Source organism: Leptonychotes weddellii, chromosome 5 (genome assembly GCF_054177405.1).
Source record: "Leptonychotes weddellii isolate Sample4059 chromosome 5, ASM5417740v2, whole genome shotgun sequence".
Lineage (NCBI taxonomy): Eukaryota > Metazoa > Chordata > Mammalia > Carnivora > Phocidae > Leptonychotes > Leptonychotes weddellii.
Window position 1 is genome coordinate 3,821,334 of NC_138373.1, and position 17,773 is coordinate 3,839,106.

Sequence of the window (17,773 nt, forward strand, 5' to 3'; positions counted from 1 at the left end):
GCTCAGGCGGCAACAACAGAAAACCTCCGCTTCTCCCAATCCAAACCAGACGTAACTTGTCTACAGTAACAAGAGCAAATTTTTTTGGGAGATGGTTCATAAACTGGCTGAAAGACAATTCCAGATGAGAAATTTAGAGTGTTCTTGGCAATAGCTCAAGTGCTAGACTAAGTATACTGCCTGACGAGATGACTACTTTGAAAAAAGAGTAATTTTGGACATGTCCATCACTTTAAGGCCATGCCACTGGGCAGCTGGTAGCTGCTCTAAATTATAAAGGCTGGCTGATAGGGGTAAGCCTAGATTTGAGGAAGCAACGCTAGACTTTTCTAGTTGGGAGTGGCATGTGTGATTACTACGTATGGCATCGACTGTTGCCATAAACTTAATCACATCTACAAGGTCCCTTCGCCATGTCAGGTAAAGATATTCACAGGTTCTGGGGATTAGGACCTCTGCCCACCAGTCTGCCCTCCGGCCTCCAGATTCATATCCACCCTACACCCCTACAGTCACCTCAACCCAGGACCCCAAAGGTCTCAAATACCATGGTGTCGCTTGGAGTCCCAAAGCTCACCATCTAAATCAAGTACAGGTGAAGACTCTGGATATGACCCATTCTGGGACAACTTCCTTTCCAAAAAGGGAGAAAATGGAAGGAAAAAAAGGAGTCATCACTTATAATTAATTTAGAAATCCAGCTGGGCAAACTCCCTTATATTTCAGATCTGAGAACCCTCTGTGGTCATGGCACTACTGAGTAAGCCTCCCTTTTCTCAAGGAAGGTAGTGTGTTTGCAGCAGAGTAGATTTTAGTCAGCCCGCTTCCTCTAGAACTCTGGGCATCTGGTGGACTTGTTCCTTCCACACTCTGCGTCTTTCAGTCCAAGCTGACAGGGTTTCTGCTGATATGAGTGAGCATTCTCATCCACAGCTGGCTCCTGGACAAGCCCATCTCTACTTCGGGTTTCTGCTGAGATGGCTGAGGGGTGATGCCTGAGCTTCCTAGAGGCTCTCTTGGTCTGACTGAAGGGATCTGAAGGGTTCCCCCTTGACCTCCTGAGAGCCTTTACGTGACTGAAGACTTTGACATCTGGAACACATCCTGATCTTCTCTCTAGAAGCATGCTTTTCCTGACAGCTAACGTCTTAATTTTGGGGTCTTCTGTCACCTGGGCAGGATGGGAGTTTCAGAAACAACCAAATCCTGTTCCTGCCCCTCAATCTCTCCTCCCGCTCACACTTTCCTCTTGCCACCGCTCAGCCCACAAGTTTCCTCAGCTACATGTCCAGACCCATCATCTACACCTTCTGCTTTCTGCACGACTGCAGATGAACCAGCTAAGCTTCCTGCCACCGAAACGAGAACACGCTCTGTGCTTACTTCTGAGTCCTCATCAGCAGACCTTTACAGCCACAGCTCCACGAGCAGTCCGTTTGTGGGGATTCAGGTATTCTCCAAGGCAATTTTGGCTTTGCCCATAATGCTCCTCACCTGCTTCTGAGTCCTCAAGGGGGAGGTTTCTAAAATCCCTATTTCTACTAGTTCACGGCAATCTAGGCTTTTTTCTACCATGCTTTTCAAAATTGCTTCAGCCTCTACCCATTGCCCAATTCCAAACGTACTTCCACATTTCTAGGTATTTGTTACAGCAGCACCCCACTTCTGGCCCCCATATTTGTGTTAGTTTTCTACTGCTGCTGTAACAGACCACAATTTTATTAGCTTAACGTAATACAAATGCATTCTTTTACAGATCTGTAGCTCAGAAGTCCAGCACAGGTCTCCTCAGACAAAAATCAAGCTGTCACTGGGCTATGTCACCTACTCTGGGAGAGAATCTATTTGCTACTCTTGTGGGCTGTCAGAAGAATTCTCTGGGGCTGTGGGACTGAGATCCCTGTTTTCTTACTGGCTGCCAACTGAAGGTTGCCCCCTGTTTCTAGAAATGGCCACATTCCTTGGCTCAAGGCCTTCTTCCTCCATCTCCAAAGCCAGCAGCAGGGTCTGTCCCTCACTACACCTCTATCTGACCAGAGAAAGGCTCTCTGCTTTTAAGGAGTCATGTGATTATAGACTGGGCTCACCTGGATAAACCAGGATCATCTCCCCACCTCAAGGTCCATAACCTCAATCACATCACTTCAAGTCCCTTTGGCCTTAATAAGGTAACAGGCTCACAGGTTCCAGAGATTACGGCAGGGACATCTTTGGGGGTCATTAGTCTGCCTACCAAATTTGTGGTAAAGAACAGTTAGGAAACCATTTGCTTAGATTTAAAATCCTGCTATGCCACTTACTACCTGCAGGATCACGTGCAAGTTTCTTGGGCTCTGCCTGTTGTATCGTTTTGTAAAATGAGGATAATATTACCTACCTGTGGTGGACACTGGAAGACTGTTAACTGCCCCTAATAGTCATTTCCCATTTCATTCTCTTAGTAATGAAACGTACTCCTCACCCTTTGAATTTAAGCTGGACATAAAATCACCCGGCTAGAGATTACATACGGTGTTTGCCTTGAAGCTAGGTTGTGGCCACACTCAGTCTAGACCAACAGGGTAGAAGACAGACACAGACACAAACACACACACACCTTACAACTTAAAAAGCTGCCTGGTTGGCAGCTTTTCTCTCCTTTTCTATGGGCTGGAGTGTAAATGTGGCTACAACCCAGTCACCATAATGTAGATGAGAACACCACCTTAGGGAATGGTGAAGCAATGTGATAAAGGAACCTGGTCTCTGAATGACCTCATGGGAAAGATCTGCCTGGTAAGGCTGGGCTATTACAGGAGAAAGAAATGGGCTTCTGTATTATTTAAGCCAATGTATTTAATGAGTTAATATTTGTAAAGTGCTCAGCCACACAGGGAATGCTAAACAGTAATGGTGCTTATTATTACTGACTGCATTATTCTGCATTCTGGAGGCTATAATGCTGCTTAATGTCTCAGGCCACCAGTATCCTATAGGAAGCATGGGTATAAGCAATATTCGTGCAATCTAATCTAGTTAAAATGTGTGATCTGCTTATTCGTTCAGATCACGAGGAGAAGAGGACTAATATGTACTGAATTCGCACTCCAGGACCAGCTCCACGAGGCTGAAGAGACCACCCAACAGAGGGGATTACGGTCACTTCCTGAGGTTACTCTCGATTGGGGTGGCCCGAGCGCTTGTCCTTCCCACAACACTCACTGCCCTCCCTGGCCAAAGGGCCGGCTAACGGGGGAGCTAAGAACCAGTCGCAAGCCCCTGAAATGAGGTTACTCACATGGAGGTTCGGTACTTGATGTCATCTTTCTCAGCCAGCTCTTCACAAGTGAGGCCATTGTGCTCTTTCCAGAGTCCCTGACACTTCCTACAGGTTTCCTGGGGATAGAGGAGACACACAAAGACAGTTCCCGGTGAGGAGACACCATACAAATAAATAAATAAAATCTTAAAAAAAAAAAAAAGTTTCTGTTCAAAAACAGGAAATGCAAAACAAGCTTCATGTGGCTTGAGTTTTTTCTGATAACGGCTCTCCCTTTTAGCAGGGATATTTCTAAAGACATCTCTCAAGAGAAAAGAATCATGAGAAGCAAGCATGGGGAAACTTTCTTCTCCTTAGAGCAGAAAAAAAAGTGTTGCCCCCATCACCCAATTGGTAAAAGGCCTTCTAAAAAGGAGCCACCTGAAAAAACCCCACAAAACACAAAAGACAGACTTATGTAATCTTGAGTTTTTCTTTTTTAAAGATTTTATTTATCCATTTGAGAGAAAGAGAGAATGAGCACAGAGGGAGAGAGAGAGGGAGAAGCAAACTCCCTAATGAGCAGAGAGCCCGATGTGGGGCTCGATCCTAGGACCCTGAGATCTCTGAGATCCAAGCCAAAGACAGACGCTTAACCGAGTGAGCTACCCAGGCGCCCCTGATCTTGGGTTTTTAAAACCCAAGGGTTTGGGTCTCGTTAATTTCTGTAATCCCCAAGCCCAGTGTTCCATTGTTGGTCAGGCATAGATTACATCTGTTGAACTGAAGAATGGTCTAGATTAGGATTACTAGGGGTCCTTATGAGAGACAACCCCCTAAGTCATCCCTTACTCATAAACACAGATATCAACCTCCACAGCTTAACCCCATTTATAAACATAATTTTCAAAAAAGATTTATTTACTTATATATTTGAGAGAGACAGAGAGAGAGAGAGTACATGAGCAGGAGGAGCACAGGGAGAGGGAGAGAGAAACTCAAGCAGACTCCGTGCCAAGCCTGACATGGGGCTTGATCTCATGACCCTGAGATCAGGACCTGAGCTGAAACCAAGGATCGGACACTCAACCAACTGTGCCACCCAGGTGCCCCTATAAACATGAATTTTTTTTTTTAAGATTTTATTTATTTATTTGAGAGAGAGAATGAGAGACAGAGAGCATGAGAGGGAGGAGGGTCAGAGGGAGAAGCAGACCCCCCGCCGAGCAGGGAGCCCGATGCGGGACTCGATCCCGGGACTCCAGGATCATGACCTGAGCCGAAGGCAGTCGCTTAACCAACTGAGCCACCCAGGCGCCCTTTTTTTTTTTTTTTTAAAGATTTTATTTATTTATTTGAGAGAGAGAGAATGAGAGACAGAGAGCACGAGAGGGAAGAGGGAAGAGGGCAGAGGGGGAAGCAGACCCCCCGCTGAGCAGGGAGCCCGATGTGGGACTCGATCCTGGGACTCCAGGATTATGACCTGAGCCGAAGGCAGTCGCTTAACCAACTGAGCCACCCAGGCGCCCCTATAAACATGAATTTAAAAAAATTACTTTTTGTTCTAGAAGCTTTCCTACTTTACAAAATTTGTATGTGTCAGGAACTATTTCACACCTCTAACAAGAATTTAAAGAGGGGCGCCTGGGTGGCACAGGTGGCACTTCCCTGCTCGGCAGGAGGCCTGCTTCTCTCTCTCCCGCTCCCCCTGCTTGTTTCCCTCTCTCGCTGTGCCTCTGTCAAATAAATAAATAAAATCTTAAAAAAAAAAAAAAAGAATTTAAAGAAACATTAACCCAGTTAAATTTCCATTAAGTGGAAATTACAACCTTAATAAGTACAATGAAGGAAAAGTTGGGTGTTGTCAGCTTTAACTGGGAACCTGATCTAGTCTCGGGAGGGGAACAGTGAAGGCTTGAGAATTGGAGCCTGAGTTCTGAAAGATGAGTCAAAGATAGTGAAAGGAGAATAGCATTCCAGACCGAGGAAAAGAAAGAGAATACTCTGGCAGATGAAGCTGGTTCCTATGCTGGACTGCAGAGAGTGAAAACAGGCCTGGTGAAGCCTGCAGGGATCAGGCCATGTGGATGTGACTCAGTCTGGCCTTTGTCTTAAGAGTGCCAGGAAGGCGTCCAGAGGTGTTAAGCATGGAAACACCATGATTAGGTATGTGGTTTAAAAGATCACTGTGTGTGGACAACAGCCTGGAAGGAAGAAAGAATGGACATGCCAAAGACAGTCAGGAAACTGGTAAAGTCACCCAGTACAGAGACTGAGAAGGCCCAGACCAGGGAGGTAGGTGAGGGCAGGAAGGAAAGTTCACTGATTAGAGAGAAACTCAAGAAGGTGTCAAGGAGGATTTCTTGGTTTCTGGCTCGTGCAACCCAAGATATAGATGGAGCTTGGCAACAGTGGAAAAGGTCTGGCTTGGGATGCCTGGGTGGCTCAGTCAGTTAAGCGTCTGCCTTCGGCTCAGGTCATGATCCCAGGGTCCTGGGATAGAGTCCCGCATCGGGCTCCCTGCTCGGCGGGGAGCCTGCTTCTCCCTCTGCCTGCCACTCCCGCTGCTTGTGCTTTCTCTCTAACAAATAAAATCTTTAAAAAAAGAAAAGGTCTGGCTTGTCCATCTGTGGGACACCACTGGCGATGTCTGGCAGTGAGCCTGGGTATCAATGTTTAGCATTTGGGAGTGGCCAGGTTAGGGGTCACCAGGAGACATACTAGATTATGTACTGATGTCAATTCTAGAAACACTCCCATTGGTGTAGTTGCCACTTATTATTGAACCTTCTCTAACATATTCTGCTGAGGTGACTCAATAAGGCACAGAATAGCATGTACAGTATAGATGCTATCATTTCTACAGAACAAAGGTGGTGGTAGTGGGGGCGGGGGAGGGGGTGGGGAGAATACAGTGACCTATAAAGTCAACCTGAAAGGTTACCTAAGAAATTGGTAGTGCTGATTGTCCCAGTGGCTGGAAGACAGGGGTGAGACTTCTTACTGCAGGCTTTTTTCATCTTTTGAATCTTATACTATATAAATGTACTACCTAATTAAAAAATAAGTAACATTTAAAAAGATAGAGAAATGAAGCAGACTGCTTGGGGAGCTGAGAACCTGAACAACCCTTTGGTGGATGTTGTAAACAGGCTTCAATCAGTGGAATGAGGTGGGTAGGGGTAGAGATGAGCCGATTAGAAATTCGATATTACACACCACTGCTTCCAAGGGATGCGATGTTTTTTGGTCCCATACCTACATTCCTTGCCGGTGAACAGAGGCTAAATCAGTAGTGACTTAATTATTACATACCAAAATGTAAAGCAGCCGCAAACCTGTTTTTAAAAGACTGTGCCTGACTATTCTGGGAAAAGGGAGGATAAACAACAGCTGGAGAATAGATGAGCTGATATCTGGATCCTAACCTTTCAAACAATACTAACCTAGCCACCCACCAGGAAGAACAGCTTGACAACAATGCACGGCATTAGACCGCTTTTTTAGCATTCCTGGTGATGCAGTTATTAATTCATGGGACCTTCTTCATAAGAAAGAACCCATTTTCTAAGTGAGACACAGTCTGTACCAGCAAGATGGCCTGGCCAAATGGAGTCAGTTGTGAGCAAGAGGTCAGAGGACGCCACCACTCACTTCCAAAATCACAGCAGTTCTCTGGCAAATCCAGGGGTGGATTTTCAGCCACGGTGTTTCTCAATGAAGGGCCGAGGAGTCCCAGAGAATAAAACGGAAAGGTCTTTTGAACAGACTAACTAGCTAGACACTGAAACCCACAATTAAAATATCGCAGGAGAATAGCAATCTGGGTAAATTTAATATTTGGAGCTTTCTGTGTTGTTTCTTTAAAATGTACCCTTCTCTTGTAAACAGTGTGAATTTCTCTCAAGCACAGCTAGGCTTTGTTCTTAGACTCAACAGATGCTTAAACAACACTAGGCACTGAAGAAACGTTCTTGATACATTTCTTTCTTTCTTTTTTTTTTTTTTAATTTTTTAAAAAGATTTTATTTACTTATTTGTCAGAGAGAGAGAGCACAAGCAGAGGAAGAAGCAGGCTTCCTGCTGAGAAGGGAGCCCGATGTGGGACTCGATCCTGGAACTCCAGGATCATGACCTGAGCCGAAGGCAGTCGTTTAACCATCTGAGCCACCCAGGTGTCCCTCTTGATACATTTCTAACACAAAGATAATTACATTCTTCAAAGTGAGATTAATGAGAAGGTCCTAAGGACCATTTTGGAAGGCAGAGTACACTCTGCATGCAACTTCAAAACATCCAGCACAAGCATATCCCAGCTATCAGATCCAATCAGCACAGGGATGCAGTCATTAAGGACTGCTGTGGGTCTGGGTTCTTCATGGCAAAAGAGAGATTTCTGGTTAACTTTTATGCTGCCCCTTTAGTCTCAAGATGCATCAAGGTGTTCGGACTATTCACTGAGGTCTCAGCTTTGCAATATAAAGAACACACTCCATAGCTTCCCTTCACCCACTTTCTGCTGCTTAAATACTGTTTTATGGGCAAGGCAGAGATTAAGCCTGGCTTCAGATGACCCTGTCAGAGAGCTGAGAGTTCTTCATTAAACAGCTTCCTCAAAGACCAGCGAACACATGCCCCAGTCATCACCTCTTCTATGCACAGCTGAGCTTCCTGCTGCTGGTAAAGAACCCAAGAAAATCTGATGAGGCCAAGAGTCCCCCAAGTCACCAGGCTTTGTCCTCCTTGCTCACCACCCCTCCAGGCCTACTACGAAGTTGCCTGGCTCTCTGTGCACCCTGCATCTTACCTGGACTTCCAGTCTTGTCTAGGCAGTGGAACATAGCAGAAACTGCTCACTTATTTTTAAATGATTCCTCCAGTGAAACTTCTAGATCCACTCTTCAGGGTAGAGAAGTTGCTGACCTAGATATGGGGCATGAGGCTGTGGCCGATTCAAACAGAATCTCTGAAATTCAAGTGCTCTGCTTTGCCATCTCAGGCACTCCAAAAATGGTGGGGCTGTTAGTTCCCAAACCCCTTAAATCAAAAGATGAGGCCCGGGTACCTGACACTTCACAAATGCTTAGCAAACTCCAGGAGCCACAGGGCCATGTGCATTCAGACCATGCATGTCTCTCAGTTGTCAAGGTCACTGTTTCTTCCCCACCTCCAGGTCCAAATGACACATGGACACCAACTTAGTCCAGCAAGAGATTTTAAGACAGGAAAAAAGACCACGAGACTGATGCTGGAACCCTTGAGAATTAATAAAACTGGGCAAACTTAAAACTCAGCAGAATCAGGGCTTTTCCTTCAACTAAGGAAATCCAAGAACTTCTGTTTTTCCCAGGGTAAGGGTGCACACAGTCTCTTGAAGAAGTTAGATAAGTGAGCAACCCACACGGAACACAGTGGAGTTAAGTATAATAGTGCACACACATGTGGGCTTGTGTACACATAAAGACAGCAAAGAAGAGGGGGAGGAGCTAAGTCAGACAAGAGTTCTTTGAGGAGTTGGCATCTTCATGAGACTGAATAAAGCAAGTATCACGAGTGATGAGAACACCCAGGCAACCAATACAGTATTCCTCCCATCAGGATTGAGATCTCTCTGGGTGGTGCCTTCCCCAGCTCCAACGGCCATCAGAGCCAAGTATCTAAAATGCAGAACCAGATCTCCAAACAGTTCAACAATGAAATGATAATGTTAATATTTTAATGAGCACAAAAGAATTTCACATCATTAAATAAAATTAAAGTATAATTTTACCCCACCCTCTTAAATTTTCTATTATCTAAGCATGTTTTGCAATGTATGTTACAACAGTAGCACACATACTTTATAAATAAATAAACATAAACTGGGGGGTGTTCTGCTCTACACAATTCTTCTGATGCAGTGAGCAATTACAACGCTGTGTATCTACTGCTCTAGATACTGGAAAGTCACGGAAGAGACCTAGATGGGGCAGCAATCTGTCTGGGGGCTTGTTTTTCCAAAAGCTTTGATGAATGGAAGAAGCTAGACCAGAGGTGTGAAGATGGCTGAACAGCAACTGAAACAGTCTATGGAAGAGATGAGGATGAGAGAAGCCTGCAGTGATTCTGGGGTTCTGACTTATGACACCGCTGGGCTGGTGGAAACATGAACTTGGATCAAGTGATGCAGGAGAAGCAGATCTGAGTGAGGGTGGGAAGCAGAGGTGTGAACATAAGTTTAATTTTAGACTAGCTTCCTTATTTAAGAGCGAGTGAGCAAGCACGCCCATACATGAGTGGGGGAGGAGGAGAGGGAGAGAAAGAATCCCAAGCAGACTCCGCACTCAGCATGGAGCGTTACATGGGGCTTGATCTTACAACCCTGAGATTATGACCTGAGTCAAAAGAGTTGGACACTCAACTGACTGAGCCACCCAGATGCCCTTATTCACTCTTGATATTGTCCTATTGCTTGTCATATGCTGTATGAGATGCTGGGGATAGCAATAAGCAAGTTAGACTGAGTTTCTACCTTCTTTTTCAAGTAAGCTCTATGCCCAATGTGGGGCTCGAACTCACGACCCTGAGATCAAGAGTCACGTGCTTTACCAACTGAGCTAGCCATGCGCCCCACTACCTTTTTTTTTTTTTTAAGATTTTATTTATTTGTTTGAGAGAGAGAGAAAGGGAGGGAGGGAGAGATCATGCGAGTAGGTGGTGGGGGAGGAGCAGAGGGAGAGGGACAAGCAGAATCTGTGCTGAGTGTAGAGCCCAATGCAGGGTTGATCCCATGACCTGAGATCATGACCTGAGCCAAAACCAAGAGGCAGACGCTCAACTGACTCAGCCATGCAGGCACCCTTCTCCCTGCAATACGTCCTTGAAGTGTATGTTTTAGTGAAGAAGAGAAATATGAAACAAACAGGACACACAGCTACAACAGTGATAGAACATTTCAGAGGAATAGCCCTAGGTGCTGTAAGGGCAAAATAGCAGTTATATTAGTTTGGAGACCAAGAAAGCCTTTTTGAGGCTGTGACATGGAAGCAGAGCCCTGAAGGGTGTGCATTGTTAGCCAGGTATGGGGGGAAGAGTGTTCCAGGCAGAGAGAAGGAGGTGTGTAAGGGCTTTGAAGCAGAAGACCTGTCTCACTGGAGGAGCACAGAGGAAGTTGGTTTGGCTGGAGCTCAAGGGGCAAGGTTTGGAGTGGCCAGTGAATCCTGCTTCCTGATGCTTCCTGCTGCAGGCACTGAGGCTGGAAGGAAGAGTCTGGAAAGCCAGGGCGTGGGTGGGAAATGCAATGCTCTGATTTACATTTTCAAAAGATCATGCTGTTTGCACAGGCAGGGAATGGCTCCTGATGGTGGAGACTAGACTGTAGGACCTTACAGCAATCTCCTCACTGAAACTCGGGCCAAATAAATAACTTCTAGGGGAACAAGCCCTAGAGTCTGGATTTGATTCTTGGCCAGACTTCCTTCATAGCCCTCCACCAATAAGGCTATGACCTACTTCCTGAACCAAGCTGTGCCAACACTGAGCCTGGCAGGGGTAAGGCCGGCCTGTGACTGGGGAAAATGGCAATGGGCCTATCTTTTCTTGTTAGGAATAAGAGAACCACTTTTCTAATATGGCTTCAGAAAGGGACTTTATTTTGAAAAGCATACAGATTTTTAGTTTTGGCTCTTTAGATGAGCTGCCCACTGAAATGTTTTCTATATGTATGGGAGCATCATTAAAAAAAATATTTTATCCCAAGTTTTTATTTAAATTCAAGTTAGTTTAACATACAGTGTAGTATTGGTTTCAGGAGAATTTAGTGATTCATCACTTACATACAATACCCAGTGCTCATCATAACAAGTGTCCTTCTTAATGGCCATCACCCATTTGGCCCAGCCCCATCCAACTCCCCCAAATTTTATTTTTTCTCTTTTTAAAAAAGATTTAGGAGCACCGGGTGGCTCAGTTGGTTAACCAAATGCCTTCGGCTTGGGTCATGATCCTGGAGACCCAGAATGGAGTCCTGCATCGGGCACCCTGCTCAGCGGGGAGTCTGCTTCTCCCTTCAACCCTCCCCCGTCTCATACTCGCTCTCAAATAAATAAATAAAATCTTTAAAAAAAAAGATTTATTTGAGAGAAAGAAGAGAGAACATGCACTTTGGGAGGGGGGCAGAGAGAGAGGGAGAGAGAGAGAATCCTAAGCAAACTCTGTGCTGAGCCCTGAGCCAGCCCAACATGGGGCTTGATCTCATGACCCTGAGATCATGACCTGAGCCGGAAAAAAGAGTCAGACGCTTAACCAATGGTGCCACCGAGGCACCCCAGGACGGGGAGCAACTTTTTTTTTTTTTTAAGATTTTATTTATTCATTTGAGACACAGATACACAGAGAGAGAGAGAGAGAGCATGAACAGTGGGAGAGGCAGAGGGAGACAGAGAAGCAGACTCCCTGCCGAGCCAGGAGCCTGATGTGCGGCTCGATACCCGGACCCTGGGATCATGACCCGAGCCAAAGGCAGACGCTTAACCATCTGAGCCGCCCAGGCACCCCAGGAAGGGGAGCATCTTTAATATGCGTCTTGAATTCACACATTCCTCCTGCTACCCCACCCACAGCACTGGCTCAAGGTTCCAAACCTATACATCTTCCACTACATGGTGCTTCACACACAAAGCTCGTTTCTTTCTTTTTTTTTTTTTTTAAGATTTTATTTATTTATTTGACAGAAACACAGCGAGAAGGAACACAAGCAGGGGGAGTGGGAGAGGGAGAAGCAGGCTTCCCACTGAGCAGGGAGCCCGATGCGGGGCTGGATCCCAGTACACTGGGATCATGACCCGAGTGGAAGGCAGACGCTTAACGACTGAGCCACCCAGGTGCCCCCACAAACCTCATTTCATCTTCACACCAATTCGACAAGGAAGTACTGGACCATTATCTCCATTCTTTTTTTTTTAAATTTATTTTTATTTTTTGACAGGGGTGGGGGGGCGCAGAGGGAGAGGGAAAGAGAGAATCCCAACCAGGCTCGCTCTCATGACCCTGAGATCATGACCTGAGCGGACGCTTAACGACTGAGTCACCCAGGCACCCCTCCATTCTTTTTTAAAAAAGTAAATGAGAAAAGGAAGGCTCAGAGAGGCAAATTAACTTGTTTAAGGCCACGAAGCTATGGACTCTGCTTCATTCCAAATCCACTTGCTCTTTCCACTGTGTTCTCACTGCTTGCCAGCATGGTGTTTGCTAGCAAGAACAGGACATTGTTTACTGGAAAACCCAAGGGCACGAGGCTATGAGACAAGCCCTGAGGTTACAATGGGCATCTTGTGTGAGAGCAGATGAGAGAGCAGCAAGGCCATGGAGAGCCCAGCGTCAGGGTTTGGAGGGCGCGGACAAGCAGCTGCAGCTGCGCAGGATGCCTCCTTCCCTGTGCTTCCTGGAGAGCTGGGAATGACCCAGCAAGGGGCAGGATGGGCTAGGATTAAACCCGAGCATACCATTTTTTTTTTTTTTAATTTATTCACCTGACAGATAAAGACATAGCGAGAGAGGGAACACAAGCAGGGGGAGTGGGAGAGGGAGAAGCAGGCTTCCCGCTGAGCAAGGAGCCCGATGCAGGGCTTGATCCCAGGACCCTGAGATCATGACCTGAGCCGAAGGCAGACGCTTAAGGACTGAGCCACCCAGGCGCCCCCCAAGCATACCATTTCTTAATGATAATGATAGGAACCTGTTAATCAAGCAATCTTAGACTGGACACATACGAGGAAGTAGCTTTTCCTGCTACCTTTGGCCAGCTGCATGTCTGGTGGGGCACCGGAGGAAGTGTATTTTTAGATTTCCATTAGATGTGCAAACAGGCTCAACATGAGTGTTCCACACCAGAACCAAGTATCACTTACTTGGTTCTTCTGTCACCCAGCCCCTGGGCCCTCATTTGTACATATTTGCCACTCACTTCCCCAAATGGGGCCAGGACAATGATGTACAGAGACCCGCTAATGACAGTGCCTGAGACCATCTCATCCCACCATCACTGCTCTGGGTGAAGTTCTGCTCCCACGGAGACTGGTAAGTGAGACATATCTGCGCTGAAACACTCTCCCTCTCCCTCCCTCGCTCCCTTCAACAAACACCTCCTGAGAGAGCCTGCCACTTCGACCAGGCTCTATTCCCAATGAAGGATCAGTGAACAAATGAGGGCCTACTCCCTGGAGTCTACTTTTTTTTTTTTTTTTAAGATTTTATTTATTTATTTGATAGAGACACAGCGAGAGAGGGAACACAAGCAGGGGGAGTGGGAGAGGGAAAAGCAGGCTTCCCCGCGGAGTAGGGAGCCCGATGTGGGGCTCGATCCCAGAATGCTGGGATCATGACCTGAGCTGAAGTCGCTTAACAACTGAGCCACCCAGGCACCCTTGGAGTCTACGTTCTGACGGACAAATAGATAAAGGTCCACTCTGCAGGAAGACCATGAACACTATGGGCGTAAGTGTGGGCAGGGAGGCTGCCCTTTGACACTGGTATGAAGGACAGCCTCGTACGGGGGTGGCGTTCCAGTGTGAACCTGAAGGGGATCTGGCAGAGTGGAAGCAGGGGGGTGGAGTCACCTGGGAGAGCAGGAGAGGAGCTCAGAGAAGCAGCCCCTGGGGGCCTCATGGCTGATCCCGAGCCGGCATCCAGGGCCAGCATGGTTGGCCTCCAGTCAGTGACACACGCCTGACACCCTCAACCTGGCAATGCTCTGCCTTGATGTCCTTTTTCTTCTGTCAACACCTACCCATCAGTTCTCATTTCAAACGCTAGGGGCTCTGGGAGACCCAAATGACCTGGGCAAGAGTTGGCACTCTTTCCCTGGACTCCTGGAGCACTTGGCTCTCACTCTATTACAGCACTTCTGTCTTGTAATTATCTGATTACACCACATCTCCAAGGAGCCAAGCCCTGCTTAGAGGCAAAGACTATGCTCTGCTGATCACTACAGACAGACTTGGAATGGAAGTTTCAATTAATCTATTTTAAAAAACGTTACCCTTTGAGCGGCTATTTTGCGTCACATGGGGATGCGCTGGTGAATAAACCAGCAAAATTCTGGATCACAAGGTGCTTACAGCCTAGCACACAATGTCTCAGGTGTCTTTGGATTTCTAGGGCCATGCACTAGGTCTGACCCACACGAGGGGGTGAATATATAAAAGACTTCAGAGATGAAGGCTGGCGAACACAAAGCACATCCCTCTTCATGTGGAGTTACAAATACACCTCCCAGTCTCACTCCTGGGACTTCTGCATTTTATATGTAAAAAAGGAATTTAAAATCTCTTAGTAAAATGAACCCCTTCCCCAAAGAACATATCTCCTCCTTATCATGTCTTCATATTTATAATCATGCAAAGTACAATGACGAGTTCATGAGAAAATCAAGTTCTACATAAGACACTTTCAGGGGGAGCTTGGCTGGCTCAGTTGGTTAGAGCATATGGCTCTCGAACTCGGGGTCATGAGTTCAAGCCCCACGTTGGGTATAGAGCTTACTTAAAAAAAAAAAATCAACTGGATTTAAGAAAACTTAAAAAAAAAAAATCAGTATTAAAAAACAAAACAAAAACACCTTTCTGGTAAAGTCATTACAGCTTGTGCCTTAAGGACACGGGTTAGGTCTTTCTTACAGTGGTTCCTTTCTTTGCTCCCTCCTAATTCCCTTCCCCCATCCAGTGCACATAAAACTATAAAGACCAGTTATTACCAAGAAGTTAATGGCCAAATGCCTGCAGATGGTGCTTGAGAAAGCACTGAATCTCTTTAAATTCCAATGTTCTTTGTTGGCTTTCACCTATAACTTTAGTATGTGGAAAAGGATCTCTCTTCGTTTTGGACGAGAGGTGCTTCCCAAACAGTGGTGCCTATTAATTTGTGCCGGTGAGATCAGAACTGAAAAATCCATCAGCCTGGCTCTCTCCCTCCCCTACCCAGGGCTCAAGAAGGTCAGTTAACACCTGAGGTCAGACCACAAGTTCCTAGGGCTCCCAACCACTAGAACAAGACAGTCCAGCCTGCCTGAGTCCATTTTTCTTAAAGAAAACACAACGCGAGCATTAATTCTTTTAATGATGTCCTGTAATTATCTGATTACATCATATCTCCACAAAAAGTCATGCTCTCCTTGCAGGGATTTCTCTTTCCCTCAAGGTAAATCATCCCTCTGAGGCAGAAGAACCTTTTGATTTCTAAATGCAGAAATTCAAATCTGGGCATGGCCAGGCGACACCTCTGAGCAACCCTACCGAAGAAAAGACTTCTCTGGGAAAGATTTCACACTGTTCTTATGTTATACATACGTACACTAAACTAAATTTTTAAACATGTGTGCCTTGGATGCATACCCTCCCATTTCTAGATACAGAAGCTGACTTTGAAAAAAAGAAATCTCTAAACCTTACTCCTGCAGATTAGAAAGAAGCCAAGCATGCCTTACTTTATTTTTTTAAAGATTTTATTTATTTATCTGACAAAGAGAGACACAGCGAGAGAGGGAACACAAGCAGGGGGAGTGGGAGAGGGAGAAGCAGGCTTCCTGCGGAGCAGGGAGCCCGATGTGGGGCTGGATCCCAGGACTCTGGGATCATGACCCGAGCCAAAGGCAGACGCTTAACGACTGAGCCACCCAGGCGCCCCACCTTACTTTAGATTTCATTAGGATTAGATGACAAATTGGAATGGGTGGCTTCGAATTTGGTTTCTGTGCTAATGCTGCCCCCTACGGATAGAAAGTTAAAAAGGCACCGAGACTTCTGGAGTCACCCTGCCTAGGAGAGGGCAATGCTTGAGAAATCCAGACTGGGAAAACCAGCTACATCATGATCCCAGTGGCCTGCTTTTTTACTCTCTTATGGGGAGCAGGACTTTTGAGATAAAGTGGGATGTAAAGGCTTCCTAGAATAAAGTTTTTTTTTTTTTTTTGAAGATTTTATTTATTTGACAGAGATAGACAGTGAGAGCAGGAACACAAGCAGGGGGAGTGGGAGAGGGAGAAGCAGGCCCCCTACGGAGCAGGGAGCCTGATGTAGGGCTCGATCCCAGGACCCTGGGATCATGACCTGAGCCGAAGGCAGACGCTTAACAACTGAGCCACCCAGGCGCCCTGGAATAAAGGTAAGTTTAATTTTACCTTTACCAGAATAACAAAAATACCAATTCCCTTACAGTTATTCAAATACTGATGACTGTTCTTCTCGAATGCCCATTTAACAGAATCACTGGGACGAGATCATTGCCAGGGGGTGGGTATTTATATAGAAATTAGGAGACAAATAGGTGAGGTTCCTACTAGGTACTATGACTACTGCTCTGGGCACTGGGGAAGAAAAATGAGCAAATACAGCCCCAGTCTTCACGGGAGTTACTGAGGGTAACTTTACGTGAAGTAAGTAAAATACACATAAGACAGGATTTTATGTGCTAAGGAGAAAATTACAGGAAGGAAGAATATTCTGGGGTGCTGAGGTACAGAGATCGTTCGTGATTATAAAGTGGGTGGTTGGGGAAGGCCTCTCTGAGAAGATGTATTTATTTATTTAAAAAAAATTATTTATTTGACAGTGAGAGACACAGCGAGAGAGGAAACACAAGCAGGGGGGTGGGAGAGGGAGAAGCAGGCTTCCCGGGGAGCAGGGAGCCTGATGTGGGGCTCGATCCCAGGACCCTAAGACCATGACCTGAGCCGAAGGCAGACGCTTAACCAACTGAGCCACCCAGGCGCCTCTGAGAAGGTGTATTTTAAAAAAGATTAGAGGAAGGTGAGGAAATGAGTTTTGTGATGTGTGGGGGAAAGCATTCTAGGCCACTGGAACAGCAAGAAGTGAGGTGGGAAGGCCAATAAAAGGAGACTGGGGCAGCCAGGGCCTGGGAGGCCTGAGAGGTGATGACGGGACTGTGGCGTGTACCTGGAGTAAAGAGAGGCTGAGTTGAAGAGGATTCTCTCTACAAGGGCCTGAGTAGGTGAGTCCCAAAGAACCCCTATGTGCCGGCACCCCTCTCATGGAGAGCTCTCCTGCTCTGAGCCATCCTGTCCTAGGGCTCTTCCTCTGCGAGGGCTGAAAGGGCAGGAGGGCAGGGGTCGTGACTAAGCCCAGTCCAAAAGGGCTTGCTCACAGGAGATGCTCAACACAACAGTACGAGTTTGTGGAACCAAAGTCACGTAGAACTATGATGTTCATACTATGAATTGCAACACACTGATGGGTTGTGAAATCATTTCAGTAGATTATAACCAGTGTTTATTTTTTCATTTATTTTTCAAACTACAACAGAAAAGAAGATACTGGAGTGTACTCCACATGTCAGGTAACTGTTTTGTAAAACTACTGGTTTTGGTCACATACAAGTATATTTACGTACATATTGGTTTTACAGTTCACGGTAGGTCACACTCAAAATAGTCTGAAAGCCATTAACTTAGGATTCATTCATTCATGAACCAAAAAGTTTACTTTTTATTTTTCAAAATATTTTTTTTTATTTGCGAGAGAGCGAGTGAGCAAGCGAGCACAC

At 46.1% G+C, this 17,773-nt stretch overlaps 2 protein-coding genes across 2 annotated transcripts in view; both read right to left on the reverse strand.

Moving 5' to 3' along the window:
• Positions 1-17,773, reverse strand: part of ACTB (actin beta) — a 333,619-nt gene that overhangs the window by 85,995 nt on the left and 229,851 nt on the right. The gene's annotated exons all lie outside the window — the stretch shown is intronic.
• Positions 1-17,773, reverse strand: part of RNF216 (ring finger protein 216) — a 136,938-nt gene that overhangs the window by 21,189 nt on the left and 97,976 nt on the right. The window contains exon 12 of the mRNA XM_081822766.1: positions 3,278-3,375. Coding sequence (XP_081678892.1) covers positions 3,278-3,375 — 98 coding nt within the window. The remainder of the gene's footprint in view (positions 1-3,277; positions 3,376-17,773) is intronic.